Source organism: Catharus ustulatus, chromosome 2 (genome assembly GCF_009819885.2).
Source record: "Catharus ustulatus isolate bCatUst1 chromosome 2, bCatUst1.pri.v2, whole genome shotgun sequence".
Classification (NCBI taxonomy): Eukaryota; Metazoa; Chordata; class Aves; order Passeriformes; family Turdidae; genus Catharus; species Catharus ustulatus.
The window spans coordinates 97,206,292-97,233,565 of NC_046222.1; the positions used below are offsets into that span (position 1 = coordinate 97,206,292).

At 42.8% G+C, this 27,274-nt stretch overlaps 1 protein-coding gene across 1 annotated transcript in view; it reads left to right on the forward strand.

The window, feature by feature from the left end:
* Positions 1-309: 309 nt before the first annotated feature.
* The window catches only part of SH3RF3 (SH3 domain containing ring finger 3), a 249,081-nt gene continuing 222,116 nt past the window's right edge, over positions 310-27,274 (forward strand). The window contains exon 1 of the mRNA XM_033051735.1: positions 310-738. Coding sequence (XP_032907626.1) covers positions 343-738 — 396 coding nt within the window. The 5' untranslated portion in view covers positions 310-342. The remainder of the gene's footprint in view (positions 739-27,274) is intronic.

Below are 27,274 nucleotides of genomic sequence, written 5' to 3' on the forward strand. Positions count from 1 at the left end.
GAGGAGGCGCGGGCAGACAGGTGCCCTCCTCCCGAAGCGCTGCGCTCCCCGCCGCTGGAATCGCCGCCGCGCCGCACGGCGCTGGGCAGCGTCGCCCAGGCAGCTCGCGAGGTCGCCGCCGCCCGCCGCCGGGGGCAGCCCCGCCGCCCCGATGGCCCCCGCCGCCCCGCCGCCGCCCCTCCCTCGTCGCCGCCGGCCGCGGCGGCCCTAGGGGCGTCGGGGCCCTGCGCTGCCCCGCGGAGGGGAGGCGGAGGCGGCGGCGGCGGGGCGGGGGCGGAGGCGGAGGCGAGGGGGCGGCGGAGCGGCGGCGGAACGCCGGCGGAGCGGGAGCCGGCGGCGGCGATGGACGAGTCGTCGTTGCTGGATCTGCTGGAGTGCTCCGTGTGCCTGGAGCGTCTGGACACCACGGCCAAGGTGCTGCCGTGCCAGCACACCTTCTGCCGCCGCTGTCTGGAGAGCATCGTCAGCTCCCGCCACGAGCTGCGCTGCCCCGAGTGCCGCATCCTGGTGGGCTGCGGCGTGGACGAGCTGCCCGCCAACATCCTCCTCGTCCGCCTCCTGGACGGCATCCGGCAGCGGCCCCGCGCCGCCGGGGGCGCCAGCGGCAGCCCCAGCGCCGCGGCCCCCACGTACCCCCAGCCCGCCGCCGCCCCCAGCGCCGTCGCCGCCGCCGCCGCCTCGGCCGCCGCCAGCCTGCGGGAGCTGGCGGCCGCCAGCCGCAGCGCCCTGCTGGGAAAGGTGGGTGCCGGGCCGGGGGCGGGCGGGCCGGGAGCGCGGGTCCCCGCGGAGCGCCGGGCGGCCCCGGTGTGCCGGCGGGACGTCCCGCGGGCGGCAGAGGGTGTCCGCCGCGGGCACCGGCGTGCGCCTGCCCCGCACTTGTGGCCGGCTGCTGTGGTCGCCCCCCCGATGTAACGATGGGAGGCTCGGACGGGGATGTCCTCAAAGTACTCTGGGCGGCCGCGGGCGGCGGGAGCGGCCGGGACCGCCCCGGGACACCCCCCTTTGGGTGTGTTTATCCCGGCTGTGGGGCAGCTGCTGCGCCGACGGCCCCGGGGCCGCCCCCGGCGTGGCAGTGCCGGACGTGGAGTTATGAACCACAGCGTGCCTCGAAAGCGCTTTTATCCGGCGTGCGGGGCCGCGGCGGTGCCTGTCAGGTGCGGGCAGGAGCGGCTCCCACCCTCGCGCGGCCTGCGGGAACTCTCTGGGAGCGCTCGGCCCGTCCCGAGCCCGGCGTGTTCCTCAACCCCGCAGTTTCCCCTCCGCTCTCCGGGCGCTGCCGGTGCTGTTACAGCCACGCAGAGCTCTCCTGACAGCCGGAACGGAGCGGGGTTTGGAGCTAAAGCTTCCCCTCCCAAGGGAACGTAATTTCATTTTTATGTATAAGTTGTGTGACTTGTGGAAAGCAAGTACTGCAGCGTGTGCATTTATTTATTGAACTCTTCAATCGAGTGCCCCGTCTTGCGCCCTTTAAAGTCCATGACAAGGGTTTCATTGGCTCGGAGGGGACAAGCTCAGTTCCTCTCACTGTTCTGTATTGCTCTTTCATGGGATTTGATAAAATTTACTATTGGACCTCTTCAGGAGACTTGGCAATGGAGACAGTCTTAAAACTGTGAACTTAATCTCACTTTTAATGTCATATATATACTGTTTATTATGTTTAATTGTCTTTGATCTTTAACGAAATCCTCTTGAGCTGTAGTTTAGTGTACAGGCTTTTGATTTGAAAAGGTCAGTGTAGGTTGTGAAGTTGTATTACTATAGTAAATGTTTCAATTAATTAATTTCCTACTTGTTTTTTTTTTTCTTTCTGAATAAAAGGAATAGATCTGTGCTGATGTTTCGAAGTTTTCCCTACAGGAAATGATGGCAAATGTTGCACGTTATTCCATAAAATTCAGTCCTGGAGTTGGAATTAAAATATGCTAGGCAGTATTTCTGGAAGGGTAGGTCCTTTATTATTGAGCTGTAGTCTTCATTGAGCATCAGGTATTTAATAATGACTTGTCCAATTTAAAGAAGAAAAGCAGTGGAATTCTGCCTTCTGTTGTTTTGCTTGTTTTTCAACTAAGCCTAGTGCTGTAGCTTTGTCACAGCAGACAACTCGTATCTTCTTAGTTTCAGCATTATACAAAGGGAAGTTTGCATTCGTTAGGTAAACTACAATATCCCATGGTCTGGTTTGAAGTCCAGGCAGGTGTCGCTTGTGGGAGGCAGGGTCTGCTGGTTACACCTGCAGTGTTTGTGTTGGAGGGGCTGGGTCTTGCACCCTCACTAGGCTTTTGTGACCATCCAACAAAAAGGTAATCTCTGGTTATCAAATCTTTAAGTCCTAGTCATATTACATATGTAATGTAATATGTAATATTGCATACTTGTATATTACAGTGGTGTGCACATGTTTGATGGGGAAAGCTATTTGCAAATTTTTAGGGAAATTGAATTTTCATTTTATCACCATAAATTGTCAGGCTTTAAAAAAGTTGCTTCCCTAGCCATTGTTGCAGATATTGTATGGTAGATAAAAACATTACATTTTATAATTTTCTGTCTTTTCACAGCACTTTGGTGAGGATTGGCAGTTCTGTTGTCTATTTCTGTGAGGGTTGTTACCCATCTGAATTTGACAGAAAGCAAAATTACACAACTTGAGAATCACATTTTGGCTATTACAGTTAACAACTGTGATTCTTTTCCCTTTGCTGGGGTTAATGGGTAATTCTGGGGCAGTGGGTCTGCTGGGACAGAGTGGGTCTGTGAAAGTGTTTGCTTGGCCTTTTGACTGATGGCACAATTTTATCCTGGAAATCAATGCAATGCGCTTGATCCTTACAAGGTTCATTACAGTGAAATAAAGTCTGAACTAATCTGCTTTTAAAAAAAGCAGCAGGGGAGAATAATCCTCCTTGGAGCTGCTGATACAGCTGATCGCTGAGCAGTCCTTGAGACAAGAGTGCAGAACCTCTCTCTGTACTAAACAATAGATGGTACAATCCAGGCTAGAATCAAGCTTTTTGAGGCTGATGTGGAAGAGAAGAATTACATCCTTTTCTCTCTTGTGTTGGTCTTTGACAGCTCAGCTGCCTTGAAGAAAGCAGAAGTGATTCTTTGTGATATATATATATTTCAGAAATTGCTGTAGATTTGCTGCCTGAGGCTTAAATGCAAATTATACTATTTTACTAATTATTACCTTTCATTTTAGATAATGCAGTATGTAAAATAGGACATACCATTATGGGCTTTTTGGTTAGGAAGGAAACTGCTGATTGTGAAGTGTAATGGCAGAGAGCCAAGGTCACTTCTATCAGACTTCAATCTTGCCCAGATCCTTGGACTGATATGTTAGAATTACACCAGGGATCTGTTTCTGTGAGAGTTTTAATTAACCTTAAAAGACAGCGCAGGGTCAGTCTCTGTGTTGCTATCATGCTTGTATTCTGCTTCTGCACCTTATATTTTGGAGAAGTCTTTTTTGCATAGATGCTATTTTCTGAAATCAACTAATGTTGTTTATCACTTGGGCAAAACTCTGTGGGGTTTGTATTTCTTTTTCATGTCTCTGACCTTTCTTTTCCCATAGTTTGTTGCAGACTTGGTTTGTGCAGACTGCTCAGAGCCAGGGGCTGAGCTGAGGGTGAACTGGTGGGCACTGGTGCTGTTTCTAAAGTTGTCCGAGACCATTCTTCATAAACACCCCTGAAACACTGTTTTGAGATATACATCTTCATACATTTTCAGTATGAGAGACTGGAAGTGGTGCATGCCTACTAACATATGATTGAACAATATTTGGGATTCTATCAATATATAGTGATGTGACCCAATGCCTCTATTTCCGCCTGTAATAAGCAAACAGTCTTGTTCTAAATTACATTGCATATTTTGAGATGTTCACATTAAAGCTGTGTAAATGCAGAGTATGGTATTAGACATTATAAAAGGGTCCAACTGCTGAAAGAACACACTGGAAGAATGAAGCAAAGGAAATCCAGCAACTGTGTGCCCCCCCCAGGGAACAGACAGGAGGCTAAGAGTGGTTTATAATGGTAGGCACATTACTCACAAGGTTATAATTTATTGGCTCCTCTGTTTCCATTACCACTGTTGAATTGCTTGGGGAATTCAGGTTCTGTCAAAGTAAATGGCTCCCTTAGATTGTTGAGGCATTATGCTAAATCTGCCTTCTCTACTGTGTGTGGGGTTTGGGGTTTTTTTTAACAATTATTGCAGTTTATCACTTTGTTTTTTTTTCAGGAGTTCTTAAGATCTAATAGCCAGCTAAGTGCATGCAAGTCTTTAGTAATTTCCTCTCAAACCAGGCTTCTTCCACTCCAGGTGCAAGGCTTATTGCTTGTTTGCTCATAATACAAACTGACAACAACATTTGCATGAAAAAGAAAACCAAGGAAAACAAAACATGTCTCTCCTTTTTCCCAGAAGAGAGAACATGGCCGAAGTGATGGATTGGGATGTGGCATGTTACCAGATGGGGTTGTAGGTACCGGTGGAGGGTAAGATGTGCACATAAGGAAAATGATGTGTCAGCGTGCCTGAGCAAAGTGACGGATGGGCTGCGCTCCCGAGTTGCACGGGATGCATCTCACATGTATCAGCTTTGCAGAGCTATTTCACTGTTTCAGGAGCAAGGCTGCCATTTGTTAGCCCTTGGCTTCATGCAAGTTTTGCAAGCAGAGGGAACAGCACTAATTTGCTAAATAAGCTTTTCAGCTACTCTGTAGAAATTCTCCAAAAGAGACATTCTGACACTTTTAAGAGTTCTGCCTCATGTACATGGCCAGGTACAGTGGATTAAAGGAGTAGACCTCACAGTAATTCTCTGCTCCCCTGTTTTCTTTCCTTTTTGGTTACATTATCTGGCGGGTGAAAATCTCACCCTGGGTTACAAAAGAGGAAGTGGATAGAGTGTGACATTTATATATATTTATATGTATTACAGCAGGAGAGGATTGTGTAGGGGACACACTTTGTCTTGGACAGAGGGTAGTCTTCAGCTTGCCTTTTTAATGGTCAGACGTGCACAGACTGGAGTGCTGTTCAGCAGTGTGCCATGTACACAAACCCAGGGACTTACCTCACTTTTGTTCATTCTCTTTGATTTATTTGCTTCTGATGCTGTAGTTTCACTGATCAGCACTTGAACTTTGTCATAAAGCCATCCAAAAAGGAGTGATGTTCCACGTGTCAAAGGCTCTGATCTTGAGGATTTTCTTTTTGTCTGGCAGATGGCTAAAAATATGTTTTGACATGGGAGATTAACTACCATTCTAAAGGGTATTGTGAAAAATATAGCCAGAAGTATTTAAAACCCCAGCAGCTGAAGCTGTCTTCACAGAAATGTGTGAGCATAGGAGAAGGGATTGCTGAGGGGCCGTGTCAGAATAATTCATCATTCACTGAGCACTTACACTTTCCAGAAAATGTGCCATTTGCAGGTGTCATCTTCACGTCCATTATGTTTTCCAGAAACAGAGTATTTTTACTTGTGATTTTTTCTGTGTGATGACGTTATTTTACTTGCAAGCTAGAAAAATGTGTGATGAACCTGATGTGACCAAAGGGTGCCAGTGCTGACAGTGAACTTCTTCTTTTGTACTGGGGTGGCCAGCAGTCACACCTAAAAAAGTTGTGGGACAGTGTAGAGGGCTTTGTGCCATTAGCCCCAAACCCTCCCTATTAGTTGGGTTAGTGTGACATGCCTCTGTAGGACTCCTCTTGATGTCAAATGTGAATGCTAAGTTTAATCCCTGCACGTCATCCTTCTGAATGATTCATGATGAACGCTGGTAACGTTTAGCATATGACAGGGTTCCATGTTCGGTAGCTGGTTCCTCAAAGACAGATGGCTTGCTCAAACTCAGCCCTAAAGATCTGTGCACATTTCAACCCTGGCAATTTTTGCCCAGCTGCCCTAAAGCTCTGCCATGGTTTCAAGGCACATGCAGAACATGGTCATTGATGTCTAGTGAGCTGCATGACCTTTCTGGGCTTCACATTTCCAAGCTGAAAACATGCCCCAGTAGCTCTAACTCACCCTCGTGTGCTTCTCAGTCTCCCAAAGGAAGCTGCCCTACAAACACAGAATTATAACTAGAGAAGCAGGGTTTTTGGAAAACTGAAAAGTGCTGGCTGTATACACTGAAGCTACGATGGTTGTTTTCTCTCGTGTGGGGCTTGGCAGAGATGCTGCACTTTGTTTGCAGGGAGTGTCGGGGCAGGGATGCAGCGATGTGTGCTGTGCATGGACTGTAATAGTACACTGTATTCCTTGTTTCTAATCTTATCAGTTCGTGTTCAGGCAGACTCCTGGTTCTGGCTGGGTGCCCAACAGGTCAGACAGGCTGCAGGCACTGGCTGGTAATGCCGGGTGCCTGTGCTTGCAGGTCAGGGGGAGGCTACGCGTGCTCTTTCTAGATGAAGCCGTGTCTGTACGATCAATAAGCTGCCACATAAAGTGCTACAACAATATTTTATTTATGCCATGGAGGATTTCTTTCTCTGTGAAGGTATTTTTTTATACTGTAGAGTTATTTTGTCTGCTGTGTCATAATTTTAGCCTAATAATCCCATTACAATTTCAACTTGAAATGGCTGGATAGTTCTTGAGTTTTGCACTGCTGTCTTTATACTGTCCCCTCTAATTTCACTATTCTGTTCAATATTGCATGCTGTTTCTCTTAAGAAACAGTGCTTAAATTTCAGATAACAACCGTAGTTTACTTTTGCACTTCAGTGACCCACCTGAAATATCTTCAGGTGTGAGATGACACTTGTTTTCAAAGTTGTAGATCATTCTTTCTTAGAAGCCTTTCTTTAAACTTGCAAAGGCATTATAACTAGTGTTTCACTCTGATTAATGTCTTTAAGCATTGCAACATTGTAATTGATGACCTCTAGAGCACAGGATTCATTCAGAGTCCAGAGATTTTGTGACTTCTGCAGACTAAAACTGATGGGGGTGCTCATGGTTTCAGCTTTCCTGCATTCACTCATCACATATCAAGCTAAATTTTTGTGAGCATGTTCAGTGCAGTCTTGTTAAAATCTGATCTTTTACAACAGGTTTTCCCAATCTGCCATGAGCTGTTATGGGAAGAACCCAAGATTAGTTCTAATAGGACATGAGATCCTGGACATAGATAAACTACAGGATTTGAGAAAGTTGCATGACCTTGGTGCTGCCCAGCTCCCACAGCAGCTGTGCCTCTGCAGCTGGCGAGGGAGTGACGGGGAAATACAGTGCCAGCTGAAAGCTACCTATTTATCCCTAATCTTACTCCAAACCAAAGTGCTCCTAGTGACAGAAGCCTCTTGCTTGGAGCAGCCTGGTACTTTGACTGGAAAGTTACTTGTTTGACCCTTAGGCAAAAAAAAAAAGAAAAAAAAAAGGATAATTAAACAATGGGAAAAATGTCTTTCTAGTGCATGATGCCAATGGGCCTGGGAATAGGTTCTCCCTGTATACCAACCCCATATCCTCTTTCTTTTTCCAGTTTGGATTCATCTGACAGCTTGAGCTATGCCTTTTCCTGACTGTATGGGGTAGTGGGGGTGTTGCTGATGTGCTAGTTTTACTCACTTGGCTCCATTACCATCTTCCTCAGCAGTAATGTTAAACTTGTTACATCCTCTTTGTGGTAAGTTTTGCTTATGTTGCTAGAGGATTGCTGAAAAACCTTTAAAATTGTTTGAATAGCTTTGAAAAGAAAAACCCAGAGCATGTGCCTAATAATTTAATCTAATTGTCTTTGTCTGTAATTTGAACATTTTTATTCTGTTAGAAAGAACAGACATTAATTTAATGATACATGTACTTGAGATGGCTCTTAGGGGAAGAACAGAAGGAGAGAGTATTACTTTTTGGTATTAAAAAGACATTTTGTTTTCAAAAGCTGAGAGAAAAATGTAAAACATCTGGAATGAAGAGCACTTTCTGCCCAGTCTTATGAGCATAGGTTCCATTGGTTCCACAGGACTTGCTGCTTACTGATTACTGTTAGCTGGGGTGGCCTGTGAACTCCAGTAATGGGCAGCTGAATATCTGCCCAAAGGAGCTGATGAGGCTCTTCAGGGTGTCAGTGGAAGGACTTGTCACCTGGCACTGAGCTCAGTCTTTCACATCTGTGGGCCAGCTATTAAGGGGTTAAATAGTGAAAAACTTGCTTGGCTTTATCTTGGTCTTGGTTTCTGGCACATTCAAAGCATGGGTTGGCCCCTGCTGAAGTTTGGCTTCTTGTCCTGTCGGAGTGGTTGGGATTTTTGGTGTGACTGGTCTGTTTGCATGTGGTTGACCGAGGGCAGGGGTTTCTGAGGGATGCACATCCTCAATGAACACTTTAAGGCTGTTTCTGCAGCAGGTCTCCATCTCATCCCATTTTGGAAATAGGAGGGCTTAGCTGTCTGGTTCGCAGCACTGAGTGCCAGGAAGAGAAGGAAGGCTGTGGGATTCACTAATTTAAAAAAGGGAGAGATGGAACTGTTTTCTTTCACCATAGTGTTTGCATAATATAATTTGACTCAGGAATGCTGAGGAAATTTTGTCTGCTTGCAGTGGCAATGGGACAAAGGTGCAAAACCCTTTTCTATTTTGCAGTATTCAGCCCTTTCTTTTTTTGAAGGTACCTTAAGAATTTGTGGTAGGGAGGAATTTGTCCCTCATGTTGGCTGTCAACAGGAATATGATTTATCAGACAAGTGAAACTAATGCTGTATATGGCTAAGGACTGCCTTTCTGTGCACAAAAATGGTATTTATGAGAAGCGGCTGCTTCTTAGTCAGTGCCTAGAGTTTCTTTCCACTGCTACAGCAACAAGCACAAGAGTCTGATTATTTAGGCAAATTAGCATTAATTTTTTTTTTCCAATTTTTTAAAAAATCTGATGCAAACCAATATAAATTTGCCATTGCTAATTTTAGAGGGGTCTGCTTGTATAAGATAACAAATCCCAGTTTTACTTTAAAGAGAAAGTATCTTAACAGAAGGCTGGCAAGATTGTTATCAAAATGCTAATGATCATTTCTCCTACAGTCTCAGTTATTTTCAGAGGGAGGACTAGAATAGATACATAATCTGGATAATATTGATTTTAATATGTATTACTGTCTCATTAAGCTGTTACAGTCTTTCCCCTTCTGGACAAAGGTTCATTAATTGCTGCAGTTGATGTATCATTAAAGTGGGTTTAGGTGCAAGATGAGTAGAGGGAAAGAGAGATCTAAAATGTTGACTGTGCAGTAGTGGGTGGACCTTTGGGTTAAGATATTAAGGCCTTAACCAAACGAAGGGGGCACTGCTGTGCTTGATGTGCTGCCTCCTGATTGCTTTCCCTGCAACAGCCAAGAAGTCAGCCAAACACAGGCAGTATATCGTGTTTACTTTCCTAAATGATCATTTCAGTAAATATTATTGAACATGTTTATTTGTGGATTATTTTCAGGCCAATTCCAATAAAAAAACTCCTCTGTGACTTGCTATAAAAAGAAATGATTCTATAAATTTACTTTTTAATTTCTAAATTAATTTTGAAACAGCTTTAACAGCTTTTAACATGCTGCCTCTTTACTGGCTGCCTTCATATGTGTTTTGAAATGCTTTTATTTCAGCTTGTACCGGGTTTACAATATTGTCATCCTTATAAGCAAATCAGTATATTTTCATTTCCAATAACAGCAGTAATTTGTGAATTTGTAATTTTAATGTGGTGAAGTAGAAGGAATTAGAAGGAAGAAAGGAAGATTTTGTTTTGATTTTGTTTTGATTAACTTCAAGTTACATTTAGATGTCTGTAAACATGATACACACAAATATAGATATGTATACTATATTTCTATATATCTATATCTATCTATATATCTATCTCCCTGAATGTGTATTTTTTGTCAGATGGGCCCATTCCATGCATTCTCCTGTCCATATCCAATCCAGTAAACTGCACATTATTGTCAGACACGGCTGTGTGTTGTGGCACAGCACAGTGGCTGGTCCAGCCACATCTCTGGATGTGTGCCCATGGGGAACCCCTGTTGCAGAGGATGTGTCCTGAAGAGATCATAGGAGTGCACCCACACAGCCTCCTCTTCCACCCCAAAACACAGACCTGTGCTTGTGATGTGAGGGAGAAGGGATGTCCAGCAAGGGGCTGGCTGGAGAGGGGGCAGGGGAGTTGGTCCTGGTGTGCTGAAAGGCGCCTGTTCCTTGAGGATGCTGCGACATGTCGTGACGGGCTCGTTCCTGAGCCTCCTTGGGATTTCATGCTAAAATGTCACGAGATGAGACACAGAAATAGCACAGACTTTCCTGGCAGAAGTGTGATCTGCAGCATGTTGAGCGGGCACAATGCATCAGTGCCAGGGCTGCTGCTGCTCGGCCAGCTCTGTGAGGGGAGGGTGCAGCACAGTGGAAGAGGCAGGCAAGGACGTCTTTGTGTTCAGTCCAGAGCATCTTGCATTTCAGCCAAGAGTTTTTGTGTGGAGAGCCTCATTCTTTTGCATATGCTCTTTCTAAAACAAATCATAAACCCCCCTGGGAGAATAGAGTCATACCCTCTCACACGTCATAAAATACAGTAAAATAGTAGTTGACAACCATGTGATGAAATTTTTTGCTTATTCTCTTCTGCTGTGTGGGTAATTGTGGTGTTAGATCTTAGTGGGAAACATCTGATTATTTATATCTCACAGTCATGCAGCAATGTAAAATTTGAACCAATTATACCTCTTTAACAATTAGTACATATTTTGTAAAAGGAAAGCATGTTACCTTTGATCTATATTGCAGAAGGGAAAATTCATTTTTTCCTAGTTAGAGTTTTATCTGTTCTTTCGATAAACACAGGACTTCCTTTTATGTGGAATTAGTCTCACTTCTATCTGAGTGTAAACTTCCATGATGGTCGGTACTGTTAAAAATAATTCAGCACATTTTTAAGAAGGGACTGTGGAGGTTTCATGATCTGTAATAATATTGTTCAGCCAGGGAAAGGTCATTTTGTGCTTCCTAATAAACAAGAACTCAATGGCCAGGATTGAATGGCCATCTCTCCCTCCTCCCTGGCTTCTAAAACCAGGAAGCAAGTAGCTAGAGGGAAAGTTGGTGTCTTCCTCCCTTTGTCTTGTCAGCAGCATTTTACAAGAAGTACAGAGGTGTTCAGAGCCACATGGTGTTCAAGAGCCACATCTGCTTTCCAGTTTCTCCACTTCTGATGTTTGTTTCATATGAATTTTATGCCATTGAAATCACTGTTACTAAGAATTGTTTTTGCCTGTTGTGTTAAAAAAACCCAAACCAACAAGATACAGATTGAATTGGCTGCCTTTTGCAGTTTGTAAACTGAGAGACAAGCCCTGTCTACCCCCACAAATAAGAGCAGGAAATAGATTTTATACCTCAAGTCACTGTGATTTTCTGGGGGACTTGGAGAGGAGTTTGTTGTGCTGTTTAATACATCTCCTTTCCCAGCTGTTTCACTCACCTTTAAAAAGATACAAAAAATAGGAAGACCAGGAGCGAAGTGCTGTTTTGGTGGCAGTAACAGAAGATCCAGCAAAGGATCTGTGTCGTCATGTCCTTCCTGCAGTGCTTCATCACCATTTGAAGACATCCAGCAGCTAGGAGTGGTCAGGAACAGTCTGTCCAGGAGCTGGGCTCTGGTTCTTCTGTCCTCTTTCTCTCTCCACATGAATCCTCAATTTTCAGTGGGCTAGGGCACCTGCCTGTGCTTTCACTCCTGCTTGTTGAATTTTTAACCTTCCAAATTAGCACATCCTCTCCAGCCTATATTGCAGAACCCAGCTTTCAGGATGAGCATTGTCACCTTTTTTTTGTGTGACAAGCTCAGAGAAAGACCCAGAAGATGAGCTCTTTCCACATGGATGATTAAATGCATCATGGGTCACTGGTGATGCTAGTGGTCAGAGACCCTGGGAGAGGGGGATGCTTGGCAGTAGCTACTGACAGGATGACTGTACCATGTAGAGTCATACTGAAAGGCAGCACAGGGCTGGGCAGAAAATGAGAGAAGATCATTTTGGATGTTTGGTTTCCTGTGGGAGTAGGGCTTGTGTGATAGCCTAATCTTAAAAATATGAGGGGGGCTATTTAGGGAGAGTTTGCCCTGATAGCACTGTAGGTGATATTCAAGTGCAGTCAATAATAAACCTAAGAGGATTTGGAGACCATGTTGAACTTAATAAATCTTTGTACCCCATTCTCTGAGCTCAGAAGCCTCTGCTGCACAGGGACATGATCCGCTGTTGCTGATGAGCATCTTCCTCATTGCTACAGCAAGAAAGGAGTTGTTGGGCTTGTGCCATGGTACATTTGTCATCGAATTAACACTCTCTAGACTCAGCCTGCTTTGACCACTCTTCACACAGGCCACCACCCACTTGGAAAACAGAGGCAGGGGCAGCTCTCTCCAGCCAGTGTACATGGGGGGAGATTTCAGGGTGCACAGAGGTGACAATAAAAGGGGCACCAAGTATCGAGGGGATGTTCCCAATGGCTGATGTTCTTCAATTTTTGTAGTTCTTTGTTGTTTATCAAATGAGGCTTAAAAATTCCAGGAGGTATTCCATTTGTTCCAACCTCCTTCATGTGTTTTGGCTTTTTGTTAGTTAGATTTTATACAAAATAGAAATTTAAATTCTTCTATATTCAAGTGAAAGGATGAAAGAAAATGACCTCAAGTTGCACTAGGAGAGGTTCAGATTAGATATTAGGGAAAAAAAATCACTGAAAGAGTTGATCGGCAGTGGAGTGAATGGAGTCACCTTCTCTGAAAGTGTTCAAGAGGCATCTGAATGTGTCACTTGGGGATATGGTTTAGGGGTGGTTATGGTGGTGCTGGGTGGAGAATCTTGAAGGTCTTATCTAACCTTGATGATTCTGTGATTCTCTCAGCTATACTCTTCATGTAGTGGGTAGTTTCTACCCTAAAATGCTGCCTTGCCAGAGAGGGCCTTTCCTATTTAAGCTGATCATTTGAGAATTAATTTGTTTGGCTATGAGAATTGTGGTGAAAGAGAGGTGGTTTTTATAGGATCTTGGATGTAGGAGAAGTGTATTTCCTTTAATACTCCCCATGGCTATTGTCAGGAATACTTTTTGTTGATTCAGGGGCTGGGGTGAGAAGAGTCTGAGCTCAAAGTTAAAATAAAAGATAGCAGGAAATGGGATAGAGTTTAGGCTCCTGGTCTGATGCTTTTGATGAACACATGCTTCTTTGATTGAGTCAGCTCAGGAGTTTAAGGTTTTGGATAGTGATGCCGATGCTCCAAATCAGTGATTCCTGTTCAGTGCTAGTGAAATAAAGAGAAACCAAACACTGAGCAAAGACTGAAGTTGTCTCATTAGTGTGTAAACTCAGGGCAATTGGCAGTGAGCAGATAAAGACCAAAAGGAATCTCAGAAAAAACAGTAATGGTTACTTCAGGGGTTTTTTTTTTAGTGGGTTTTTTCCCTCCCGTGAAGAGTGTAAAAGAGCATTAAAAGATTTCTTTATAGTAGTATTTCATTTTTTGATGTCATGTAGCTACAGACTCAAGAAAGCATAATATTGTGTGAGGAGATCTTTATCCTCGTAATGTTCAGTATCCTAGCTGTTTAGTAGCTTTGTCTGAGTGAACTTCAAATAGACACTCTTCTGGTTTTTGTGGCTTTTTTCAGTAATTAATGAAGGAATGTGAGTAATCTGCTACTTGGCAGATCTGCTCTTTAGGACTCTGACTCTGTTTGGTGGGAGGTGTGAGAAATCACTACCCTAGTAAGCAGCAATATCGTAGCACCTCAGTAGAACCATTTTGGAGAGTGCTGCTGGAAGGCAATATTCTCCCTCCTAGGAAGAAAAGATTGAGAAACATCATTCAAATAGCTCTGCTTCATTGACCTGGTGAAAATATTATTCAAGATAATGCTTTGCACAGGTGGAGTTGCTGTATTACTTCACTGTAGGTCTGTCAGGTGTTACTATTTTCTGCTCTGTGTGCCATGAATAGATTTACTTTTCCCCTTATTTCATGTGTTTTCTGTTCACACACACAAGAAGCAAAAGGAAACAATTTCACCAGGAATAAAGGTCTCACATGGAGGCTGTGTCCTCATCACCATATTCCCCTTGGGTTCAGCCATGAAGGGGTTTGGGAGGATGTGTTGTGTTTTCATTCAGGCTTGATGAGAGGCGACAGCTCAGGAAATCTCCATGGCCCACTCTGTGCCCCTGTGGTGTCCTATGCTGCTAGTGGCCCTTGCTGCTTACAGCTGCCTGGTCAGCAGCAGCTCAATGTCCCCATTGCCATCTCCCCTTGACATAGTCTCTGCCCCATTGCCATCACCCCTTTGTCCTGGGATTCTCTCTGGGGCAGCAGACAGCATGTGGAGCAGAGCTGCTGCTGAGCTTTGACACTCCCTATTCGCTTTGCATGTGAGCAGCATTGGAACAGAGATGGAGCAGATGAATGGCCAATGTCCAAATGGAGATGTGAAACAACATGTGGTGTTCCTTAGGTTCTTTACTGGGACCAGTACTGTTCAGTATTTTTATTAATAACATAGACAGTGGGATTGAGTGCACCCTCAGCAAATGTGCTGGTGACACATGTCAAATGTGACATTGATATGCTTGAGAGAAGATATGCCATCCAGAGGAACCATGACAGGTTTAAGGAGTGGGTCTGTGTGAACCTCATGAAGTTCAGCCAGGCCAGGTGCCAGGTTCTGCACCTCTGGCAAGCACCACTGTCACTACAGACCAGGTTACAGATGGACTGAGAACCACTCTGCCTGGAAGGACTTCAGGATACTGGTGTGTGGAAAGCTAGACATGAGCTGACAATGTGTGCTCGCAGCCTGGATATTCAGATGTGTCCTGGCCTGCATCCAAAGCAGCATGGGCAGCAGATTGAGGGAGGTCATTCTACCCTACTTCACTCTCATGAGACCCCCACCTTGAGTGCCCCAGCTCTGGGGTGCCCCATACAAGATAGATGTGGACCTGTTAGAGTGGGTCCAGAAGAAGGCTGGAGCACTTCTCTTAGCAAGACAGGAGGAGAGACTTGGGTTTGTTCAGTCTGGAGAAGAGGAGACTCCAGGGAGACCTTATTACAGCCCTCCAGTACCTAAAAGGGGCTTATAACAAAGATGTATAGAGATTTTCTTTTCACCAGGGCCTATAGTTACAGGACAAGGCATAACAACTTTTAAGTGTAAGAGGGTAGATCTACATTAGATATAAGGAACAAATTCTTTGCTGTGAGGGCTGATGAGGCACTGGAACAGGTTTCCCTGAGAAGTTGTGGATGCCCCAACCCTGGAAGTGTTCAAGGCCAGGTTGATTAGGGCCTGGAGCAGTCTGGTCAGTAGAAGGTGTCCCTGCCACTGATAGGGGGGTTGGAACTAGATGATCTTTAAGGTCTCTTCCATCCCAAACCATTCTGTGATTCTGTGTCTCCAGATAATGAGGACAGAAAATAGAACGTGGCACACACAGCTACAGTGAAAAGTAAATATTGTAAAGTGCATGTGTATGTGTTTCATGGGGTTACAGTAGTTCACATTTCTACTGTTGATTTTTTAAACATCTTGATGCAGTACAAAGATGCTACAAGGAAAATTTTATTTTTGTGCTGAAAGGTTTCTTTGGATATAATGCTTCCAAATTGAATACAGAATTGAATAAAAATTGAGTCATTCTCTTATCTTTATTCCATCACAGCTTTGCTGGAGGAATTTCACTGATTTGCAGAAAAATTTGTAGTGGAAAATCATTTGACATACATAGTCTCATCTTTAATGGATTGTTTCTATTTTGCAATGGGTGATTTTTTTTTCTGAACAATAATAGTAAATTCTGGACATTATGTTACAGTTTCCAGTTCTTCAATAAACACAAGAATCTTTAGTTAATCTTTCTTAACTCCATAGAATCCTTCTAAGAAAACAGTAAACATCAGTGCTTCCTTTGTGGATGAGACGTTAAAGCATGACCAAAGGGAGCTGCTACCAGCAGGGAGGAACCAGGGAGTGATCACACACCTCCAGACTCGAGCACTGTGCTGTTGTGGCACTTGCTGCTCTCAAGCTCTTGTCATCATCCTCATGTTTGGAAGGAGCGTGACAGACATTTCACACGAGTTCCACCTCCTCTGCTGTGTGCTACAGCTCTGTTTGGCTTATAGCCAAGTTTAGTTACTTCAGTTGCTGAAATTATTTTCCTGTTCTATTTCCTAGTATTAAATTGCTGTAAAATTAACTGGAAAACTACTATTATGTACCCTGTTTCTTTCTTTTGTCTTCACATTCTGGGTTTTTTTTGTTTGCATATGTTTATTTTTCCTTTATTTTCTCTTCTATTGCATCTGTGAAGCTTTTGTTCTCAATTTTCATGTCATTTGACATATGAGAGAAGCCAAATAAAATATTTCGTTTTTCTGTTTCAAGTTAAAAAACAGTTTTTATGCTGAACAATATCTGTATTACAAGGAAGCCTGATGTGACCTCAGTGCCATTACAATATGCTGAATAAAAGGTAATTTAATGGAAACAGCAGAGTATTTGAAAGTTCACTGCATGAAAATTGGATTTTTGCCTTTTATTGTTTACATTGCACCTTATTCATATTTAAGGCCACAGGGATTATCATCCTTCTTAATGGCTTTATTTAATAAAGACTTTGCATTTCACAGTATAGGATCTAGCACAGACTTCAGTCTGTTATCAGGATTTCAATTAACTAGCTTTAACTTCAGTTGACCTATAAATCCGATAAATATATCTAAATAATTAATTTGCTTTCACTGGCTGATAGTGGCTACTTTTAAATACAGCTGCTATGTACTTAGCTGCTGAATGGTACAACAGTGCTCATAACCTGCTTTTATTCTTATGATTCTAAAGATTACATGTGTCTGTTAAAGGACTGGTCTGGACTAGGCCAGGACTGGTCTCTCAATTTAAAAGAACTTGTAGAGGGACTACAGTTATGGCTGAGGACCATTGCAACTGGGATGCAAGTGCACCTTGAATTTTGGAAGGAGAGGCTAGGAACGAGTAGATGTTGTGGATCAACACATCCCTTAACTGGACTGAATCATCCTCTGGCTGTGATTATGTGTGTTGTAAACCAAGGGTTGGATGTAGTCGATTCCAGGGTGGAGGAGTGGTGATAAATACAGGAGACTGAATAAAATTCTGTTGGTCTTACATTTGGGTCTTCCCTTCACCTATGAAGAATCATACGGCCATGTAATTTTGCAGTCAGTGTTGGGGGTTTTTTTGAGTCACATTTAAATTTTGCTAAGCACACATAACAAATAATGATGTTATTTTTTTGCTGTACTTTTGGGTATTGAGAGAGACTGAAATTTGATTTTAAGTAAACATTATAAACAGACAGGCTTGGAAAGGGATGCCTCAAAAATACAGAGATACGGTCTATCACTTCCAATATATCCTCCTGTAAATTCACTCTCTGCACACCAAAATGTTGATACCCTGAAATAAGGAATCAGGTTCGCACCAAGCTCTGGGGACAAAACAGCTACCAAATAATTAGTTTGGTGGGACTCATGAAGCATGAACATAGAGCCAGCCTGGATGGCCTCTGAAGCTGCCCCAGAAGAGAGGAGCAGTCCACAGCCCCAAGCAGTGGAGCAGCCGTGCTGGCCACTCGGTGCTGCACCCAGCCACGCTCAGCAATTCACCCAAGAGCAGCAGGGTGACATCCAGATCGGCAGCTGTGGGAAAGCACTGTTGAGGTGAGGTTCCTGGTCTTCTCAATGTTGTTCCAGCTGGCTTAAGTCCTGAGGACTGAAGATTTGAGCCCTTCAGGGACCTTCAAAGATCAACACACCAGTCAAATTTAAAATGCTTAAGTTACAATACCTAAAGCTTTAAAGATATTTTCTGCCTATCAATGCATGATTAACTGAGTGTATGTACTCAAAGAGAAATGTAATATTTATTAAACACAGTTAATTTAGACATTTTGGCATTTGGTATGCAAAGATTATGCATTTTTCCCAGGAGTTATGTTAATTATTTCTGCATGATAACTTTAATTTTGAAAGGGTTTTTCATTGCTGAAGGGAGGGTTTTATGTGCATATGTACAAGGAGAACTTTAATTAAACTTTCTGTTCTCCATTGTTTCAGGAGTTTAAAATGCACTTTCTCCTCTGTGAGTCAAAAAGACTGCTTAAATTTACAGGGCTCAAAGGGTTAATATATGAAAATGAAGACATTCAAGGTTATATTGCTGACAGTGCCATTGGGTTGGCAAAGGAAAAAGAGGAAACACAGCCTCAATTTACTTCTCTTGCTAAACGTTTTTTTGTTCTGTATTGTTAGAAGAAATCATTCCATATCTGGAAAGGATGGAAAAACATGGAAATCATGATGCTGCCTCTGCTGACCTTAATATAATATTATTTTTAACTATTTCTCTCCCAGACCTCCTGAAAGGCTTGAAATAGAAACAACTCTGTTTTTCTGAGGAAGGTCTGAGAATTCGAAATGTGATCTTCATTCTTGGTGCCTACTGCAACAGATAAAATATGGGAAGTTCTCCTCATGTTTGTCTGTACTTCTGGACACTGGGAAGCTGATGCTCTTCAATACATATTCCATGGGAAAATAGGGTATGTTCAGTAAGTTTGCAAAACATTAATCAGTTGATACATTTAATTTAGCCATGGTATAGGAGATTGTTCCCGGTGTTAGAGAATTGATGAATGAACTAGGGCAGAGGGTTCTTGTAGGTTCCTACAGGTTCTTCTCAAAACTTTCATGAATTTGAATGGAAAAGGAGAAACCCTAAAAAAGAAAAAAAGAATCCATTTATTTCCTCTTAACAGTTCTAGTAAAATTACAACTGCTGTAAATCAGTACTTGTCCAGAGTATGCTCCAGCCATGTAGTACAACAGCCCTCCAGAGAACCCAGAAGGGTCACCATCTAGCTTCTGTCCTTGAAACCTATGATCAAGAGGCTGTAATCATTTACTGGGAGATGTTCCCTTGTGCCTGCACCGCCCTCTCCTGTTGAAATTCTCCCAGAGAAGTCAGGAGGGAATAAATGCTTCTGCTGCTGCAGCTGTCATAGGTTTCCTTTGGTGGTGCTCTTCACGGGGTTGTCACCTGTCCTTCTGAAAGAGTTAGCATTTGCCACCCAGATGTTATTTTCTGAACCAGTAGCCCTTAAATATCATGAACATCAGCAATACAGAGGAACCACATCACTGGAAACTGCTCATCTGCTAACTACCGTCTGGCAAAGCAGCTCCTGTAAAAGCAAATAAAGAAGAATATAAATGTTTTGCTTCAGGAGATGTATTTTCCTTTGAAGGTTGATAGCAAGGGGTCAGTCTATTAATAGGGAACTTTGGTCCCACTTTAACTCACTGCCTCAGTGAACCTTTATTTTGTTATTTTATTTCAATATAAACGTTGCTATTTTTACCTTAAAAATAACAAATGTTACTGATAGAAAATGGTCTGCTATGACAAACATTCATCTGTAGCTAGTAGGAACACTATTGCTCCTTCTGTACAATGCACATACACATCCTTCTCTTGGGTGTTAGTGATCAATCTGTTTTTCTGCTATTTGCCAGTGGAAAGGCCCTGGATCATTTCTTTCTAGTGAATCATATTTTGATTGTCTCATTTCCTACTGAAGTGAATAAAGTTGATTTGGGCATACACAGGCTGTAACTTCTACACATACCTCTGCTAAGATGCAATGCATATTAATAAAATTTCTAAAATTATCTTCTACTGTGAACTTATTTAATGTGCTAAAACCTCCTAAATTAGTTCAGAATAAATGATAGGGTTACCCACATTTAATACTTCTTACCACTTGGAGGCAACATGGCCTGAGTTTTTAGCCCAGGTTGTGGCCCAGGGGACCAGGACTCCCTAGTGCATTGAGGAACAAGCACACCTGGTAGAATGAGAACAGCCCAAAGGGTCCTTAACAGGTACCAGTAAAGAAGTACTGGAACAGGGCTGACATGTCTCACAGGCTGTGTAGAGTAGTCTGGGTCTGAATATGAGGAGTATGTCCCTGCACCTTGCTGGTAGATCACAGTGACAGAGTGTTAGGGACCTCTGGAGGGAGACTAATCTAACTCCCCATCTCCCCTTCCAAGCTGGCCAGGAACTTGAGCAGAGGTACTGAACAGCACATGAATACAACAGAGACTGTGCCAGGTCATGGCAGTGAAGATAGTGGATTTAGAAGTAAGCAGTCCTTAAAACTGTAAACCTGTTGTTCTTGCATTGTTAGGTTCCCTCTTCATTAATCTTTAAAGGATGCTTTTGGCTAGTTTCTTGATTGGGTATGTGTTTTAATGTTCATATCTGTACTATCAGCAATTGAAAGCAGAGCTGGAAGGTGCAGCCGCTTCAGCCATTCAGATATGAGAATCTTTCTTTCCTTTGGACTTTGGAAATTGTTACCTGTCCTGAAAATTTATAGCTTGTCTTTGCTTTGGTGGCTACTGTGAGTTAATCTGAAGTATTTATAGCTATTATAGTTGTTTGACAAACAGGTTCAGCCTAATAGGAGAGAAATCATCAGAGCAAATTAATAGCAGGGAGTCCTTTGTTTAACTTGGCAAGGCTCATCACAAACCATCAAAGCAAGCAATCACTTTGTCAGTAGTATTGAAGGGATAAATATTACAAACAAAGAGGTCACCAAATCTTACAGCCTGGTTTTCCTAAGAAACAGAAGGGCTTGCCAAACATCTTTAACACTAGAATGTAGGTGTTTTATGTATTCAAAGCATGTGGGGTTCATAACCACTGTTCCCTTTGGTATTGGGTGAGTTTTCTGAAAATCCAGGAAGGAAATAGGTTCTGAAGGAGTCCAGAAATGCAACCCATCTGTTTTTCTGAACCATTTCTCTAAATTAATTCCATTGTTTCCCAAATAGAGTTGATAATAGGATGTTGAAAACAAGAACATTTCAGAACCAATTTTGAAAGGGGCTCCCAGTGGCCTGTTAGAGATGCAGGTATTCTGACAATAATTCCCCATTCCCAAGTGAGGTATTCACTTTAGGCTCTAGTTCAACAGAGGCTTTAAAAGCATGCTTGTGTTAATCTGTTACTACAGTTTTGCCTGTGGTTAGCTCTAGTAGTGTGTTCTCAATTAAACATGTTTCTGATGTGTTTTCTGCAGAAATAAAAGGCTGACTTGAGGTTAGACATAATTTCCTCTAAGTAGCTACTGAACTCTGTTCAGGCTGTACCTGTCTGCATCTATTTAGCACAAGGCAAGGCTTGTTTACATCCTCCTATCAGGAATTGTTTTACGAAAACACTGAAATCTTCCATTTGATTAATTCATAAGAGAGGAGCTGAAGGAGCTATGCAAAAAGCCGGACTATAAAATGTCATTGTGGGGTTACTGCTCTTTGTCAGCTATTGCAAGGACAATGAGCATTGCAAGTGTCATAGACATCTTTAATTATATATGGCCTGCTTCCTGAAATATTAATAAGAAATGGAGATATGAAGTGACAGTTCTGGTTGGAAGGTATAAAGGTTATTCTTAAGTATCAACAAGGTGATTTCCACTACCAGGTTCTCCATCTAGCAAAATAACTGAATTGCCATGTTTACAGGAAAAAAATGTCAAAGCTGTTCTTTCACCCATGTCTTTTCTTTCACCCATGCTTTCCTTGCCATCCCACAATAATGACTGGTGTAGATGTGTCTGAAAGTCCTAAGCACTTCAGGTGTGAAAGAATCCTGGCTCCTGATGAGGAGCCGGGGAGTGAAGACAGTGATTTATAGGACAACATAAGCATTGCAGAATTCAGAAGCAAGTATACCCTTCAGTTTTAGGTTTGATGAGTCCTGGGAGCCCTGCAGGACTGGTGAGCCCCATAAACCATACGGTTAGCAAGTTGTGCGAATTTCAGTCTGAAACAAATGTAAAAACAGAAGAACAGGTTTTACCACATTGTTTTTTACTGCCTGTGCTTACATTAAGATTGTGTTAGAAACAGGAACATTAAACTTTAACAGCTGGCAACAGGTGAAGGAGGATGAACAGAAGGATTGTGTTCTGGATGTGCAAGATGCAAGTTATGGGACTAAAAGGTGCTGCTGTTTTAACAACATAACTCATTTAAGTGTAGCCCAGCAGAAACCCTCCCCATAGGCAGTCATCAGTCATTTCTACACACTCAAGACTGGCAGCAGCTCAGCATGTGTCCCACTCCCAGCCCCTCACTCTGCTGGTCACACACCTGTGCTGGAACGGGAGGAAGGGTGAACCAAACAATTGCAGTGTCATCCTAGCCTCCCCGCCCCTCATCTCTGACAAGTGCCTTTCACTGAATTTTGTTTCTCATCTCTTATGCAAGCAGGGAACAGCCTGTCTGCACTACCAGCCTGCACTGCACACTAGCAGTTCAGACATGACAGCATTTGCTTGAACCACAGCTGCCCTGTCCCCTGCTGTCCCCTGCTGTCCCCTACTGTCCCCTGCTGTCTCTCTAGGTTGTTAATGTGTTTCTCTGTCCCTGACCCTGACTCAGCTGCATGTGACCCTGCAGTGCTTCCTCCCTGTCTGCTCAGTAATGTTCACTGCAGTGCTCTATTCACAGACACTTTTAGCTGTGGTTATACCAAGCCTCATTTGGCCATCTTGAATGGTATTTTGAGCCAATTCATGGTCATTTTTAGGAAAAGATCCCAAACTTAAGCTTTGCTTTAACTAGATTAATTGCTTGGAAATTTACTTGCAGGATGCCTGGTGTTTACTAATTCTACCTAGTGGCTGCTGATGTCTTACCAGCAAGTACCTTGGTGCACATGGTGCTTTGGATGGTCTTAGAGGCCACTCCTTCCTCAGGGAGGACACACTGTGACCCAGCAGGACCCTGATGACTTTTGGTGCCTCCTGCTAATTCACATGACCCTCCTAAAAGTGAGGTAAGGTAGTAGAGCACTCCTGGCCTGTGCTTGCCAACACCATATACATGAATGGGACCACATGGTCCTTGCCTTCAGCCTTCTCTGATGGGAGACAACTACAACAAAAAAGTCATTCTGGAAAGATCCACAAATTACCTGATGGCCTGATTCAGCAGAGGCTAAAAGTCACTTCCCAGCATTAGAAACAGTAGGAGCAGTATGAGCCCTGCTAGTATTTCTAGATCCCTAGACTGAATGGAAAAATCCAGTACAATACACCCAGATATCCAGGAAAACATCTCTCCCAGCTGGGATTCCATTTGACGTGAGCATGGGAACAGAGTATGTCAGCCCAGCAAGTGAGGGGTTTGAGTGCCAGGGTGTGCTGAGCTATGCCCTGCCCAGTACCATCACTCCAGCTGTGGAAATCTGGACTCTGCAAAACCTGTATTTTAAAATTGTCACAAGCCGGCATTTTGGGAGCTGCCTCCTCCCATGGCTTGGAAGAGCAGCTGATTCCCAGCAAGCCTCAGCACGTGACTAGGGAAATTGCTGCTTTCTTACCCATTTGCAGCTCTTGGAGTTCTGTATGAGGTCAAATTGCTCAACCAGACACTTCCTCCGGCACCTCCCCCAGGCCTCATTTTAGGTAAGTCCTTGCTGGCATGAAGAGCTGCAGAAGTCTCAGGAAAAGAGCAATCCTGAGCATGGGTTCTGCCTGGCTACATGGGATGTAAACACTTGGTTACAACTCTTAATCAAAGCCTGAATAATGATGGACCAAAAAGGTTTTTACTAGGCCTCTTGGGATTTTTAATTTTTTTTTTTTAATAACAAGGACAATAGGAAATAATTGCCAGTAGTCCATATCAACAAAGTCTGGAACAGATGACAGGGACAAGCTGCTGGATCTCTAATTTGTCCTTGATCTCAGCAGTGCTCCAGGCATCTGGTAATATAGCAACATCAGGTGCTGTCTAATCAGCAAAATGTGAAGAATGCTGGTGGTTTATCCCAAATATCATTCTCCTGCCTGCTTTATGTGGCTTTAAGTATATATGTGCATATATAGGGACAATACAGTTAAAATCTTTTTAAAAGTTATGAATTCTCTGACTTATCATGAAAGTTCAGCCTGGAGTCTCGCTGTTTCATTTGTACAGATACGTTTCAGAGGAGGGAGGCTGATGTACTCTGCTGTTGTTGGTACCAGGTAGTTTGACAAGGGATAAAAGGCTTTTAATTTTGTGGCCATAGCTGTGCTTCATAGAGAAGTTGGGATGAGTTGTGGAAAGGATAGTGATCCCTCTATATGCTTGTTCAGTAGTGAGTGTTTAACATTTATGCTGGTAAGTAAATCTCTCTTACGAAAAGCAAGCTTTAAAGGAAAATGAAAGTCTGTTTGCAGCCTCAGACCTGACAGCACTTTGGTTTTCATTATTATTTATCTGCAGGCACTATTCTCTGTAAGAGATCCCAGTTTCTGTCACACCTCACAACACATTATGCTGTCAGGAGTCTGTAGAATATGTGTGTTTTAAAAAATTAGGTGTATTGAAGTTTTACGGTAAAAGCATTGCGTGTTATATTTTAGATGTGTCAACCAAGGGGAAGAAACATTAAAAAGAAGGAAGGAAGAAAAAAATTACATCAGAACTGAATAATTTTTATACTCGATTGTTTCACAGTAAAATGTAGTACAGCGAGTGTGCGTAATTTACCTCTTCTTGTTGACTCCCTTTGCAGAACTGTATCTGAATCATTTCCTGTTAGTGAATAAAATCAAGAGGTTTTCAGAGTTGTTTAGTCTGGGCAACTGGGAGTTGGTGTAGCTAATGTGTTCCAGGAGGTTAACCACTGTGAACTCTCTTGTCTGAGCTGTTTCCCTTTTTTGGGTGGTTTTCTACCCATACAGTTGCCTTTCAGGTAGCAAGTTATCAGCTGTCTCGCCTGTAATGTGAAAGAAATGAGTCTGGCGATGTAAAATCTCAAAAACGTGTATTGTGTGTCTGCTATAGCCAGGGAGGGAGTGAAGGAGACACACTCTTCTACAGCAATGATTTTTACTTGCAGAATAAAAACATTCATGCTTTATGTGCAGTAGTTTTTGAAAGCCTCATTTTGTATTCACATAAAATCATGGTAACAGGCAGGGTATTTATCTGTGATTCACATCTTTAACTCATGGGAATATGTTTCCTCTGAGGCATTTTAATGGAAATTTTTATTTACAGATAGAATCCAAAAATTAATATGGATTTTATGTGATGCCAACAATGGGGAGAAATTAATATAGACTCCTTCTGACCTCTGTGGTGCTATTGCTGTAGAAAACAGGGCACAAGCAGTGTGGCTTGACGCTTTCAGAGCCATCTGGAATGGGTGATTGCACGGTTTGCATTTGGCTCCTGGTGTCAGGATCCTCAGGTCAGAGGTTGTCTTCAGCAGAGCTCTTTCTGTGGCATCAAGTCGCTAATCATTCGTGGGATGCCTGCAGGCGATTGCTGCTGGCAGTGCTTTCTTCAGCCTTTAACCTGGGCGGTTTGGAACACCAGTGCTTCTTGTACTTTTTTATTGCCTACATTTGTGAGCTTTTCATTGATTTCCAGCCCCCCCTCTTTTCTTTTCTTTTTTCTTTCAACTGCGACGGATGTATTTGTAATTAATTATTTAGTGCGCATAGCATGACATAAAAGGGAATATTGTACAAATGATTATATTCTTCTCCTTTATGTGGCTTTTCTCCCTGCTCTATTGTGATCTCCCCACAGCTGATCCCATGGTTGATGACAGTAAATGCTAATGGGCTTCCACTTGTCCACACTTACAGGTGTGCTACATTTCAGTCCCTGCATGGAGAACAAATTCTCAGGTTCATTAATGTATATTTGGAGAGTATTTTTCATGTGTAACGGAAACATGCTAATGGATAGCGAAAGCCAATTCCATTCTTGGGTTTCAAATTAAATTGTATAAAAGCTCTAGGTTTAATTCACTTCAAAATGTAGTTGTAAATCAGCAATAGAGGAAGAATGGTGAATATGGTGAATACTGGAAAACTGATGTTCATTATATTAATGTTTAGAAATGAAATGCATTATTTGTCATACAATTCACGTTAACAGGATGGCTGCAAACCATAGAACTCCATTGTTACCTTACAAACCATTCCTTTACAAATTTCCGTTTGAGTAAAAACAGTAATCAACCCTTCTGAAGCATTTAAAAAATGCTATGTAAACCCCTCCAGTATTTTGTGGTAGACTCTTTTACCTAGGCTCAAAGATCTGTGAATTAAATGAAGGTGAGAGCCTCTTAACAATTTTTTTTAAATTTGTATATTTAATACTGTACCAGATCTTACTAGGCTGAGGGTCCAAAAGAAGCACGGACTTAATAATTTTACTTCTAAGTACATGTACCTTGATAACAGCAGGTTTTAATGGCAGAGTTTCATTCTTCATGTATAAGGTAAGAGTGCTTCAGTTAGTTTAACAAAACTTAATGAAAATTTGCTGCCATGGATCTGTCTGTGGTGTTTACAGAAAGTTTCAGTTAGCTTCTGAACTAATTTTCGCCCTATTAAGCCAGAGACCTCATTGGATTTGAATAATATTTTGGATTTTATTGGCATTCTTTTATGAATTTACTTTCACATTTCACATGTAGATTTTACATATACCCAACAGGCAAAAGAAAACATGGGAAGTTGTGTGGCAAATAGCAATCTCTCATGATTGCTTAGGGGTGGATGGTCTCGGTGGGTGGGTGAGGATGTGAGGTGGGACCATGCTGTCCATCACATGGGGCTGTGGCCATACCTGTTCCTGGGACCCCTGCCATCTCTGTTTGCTTCTTTCTACTATGGAAGGTGAATTGAAAGTGGATGCCTACAGCTTCAGACGGAGGTAGCATTTATTGCAGGAATTGAGCAGGTTGTCTGGAGGAAAGGGAGGAGTGAGAAGAGACCCCAAAGCTGCCTGGTGCAACTACCTTCTGTTGTGTTTCCCTTCTACAACTTGTGGTTAGGCTGGGAAAAATGAGAGATCAATAGCCTTACTTCAGCTTTGAGGACCTTACCTGAGTGTTTATTAATTAGAGCTCCTCTAATGCCTTCTGTTTTCTCTGAGCATCTTTGAAGATCCTCACTCAAAATCTTGTTGTCTTCTGTGCTGTTTCTAAAAGTTTGCTTTAGCTGCCTTATTTGTGCTCTTGTAAAAAACCCAGATGAAGAACATTTCAATTATATGAAGAGTATTTCTGAGTAGAAGGTTAAAATTGGTGCATTTGAATGATTAAGAAATGTACCTAGTGATGGTTCTCCAG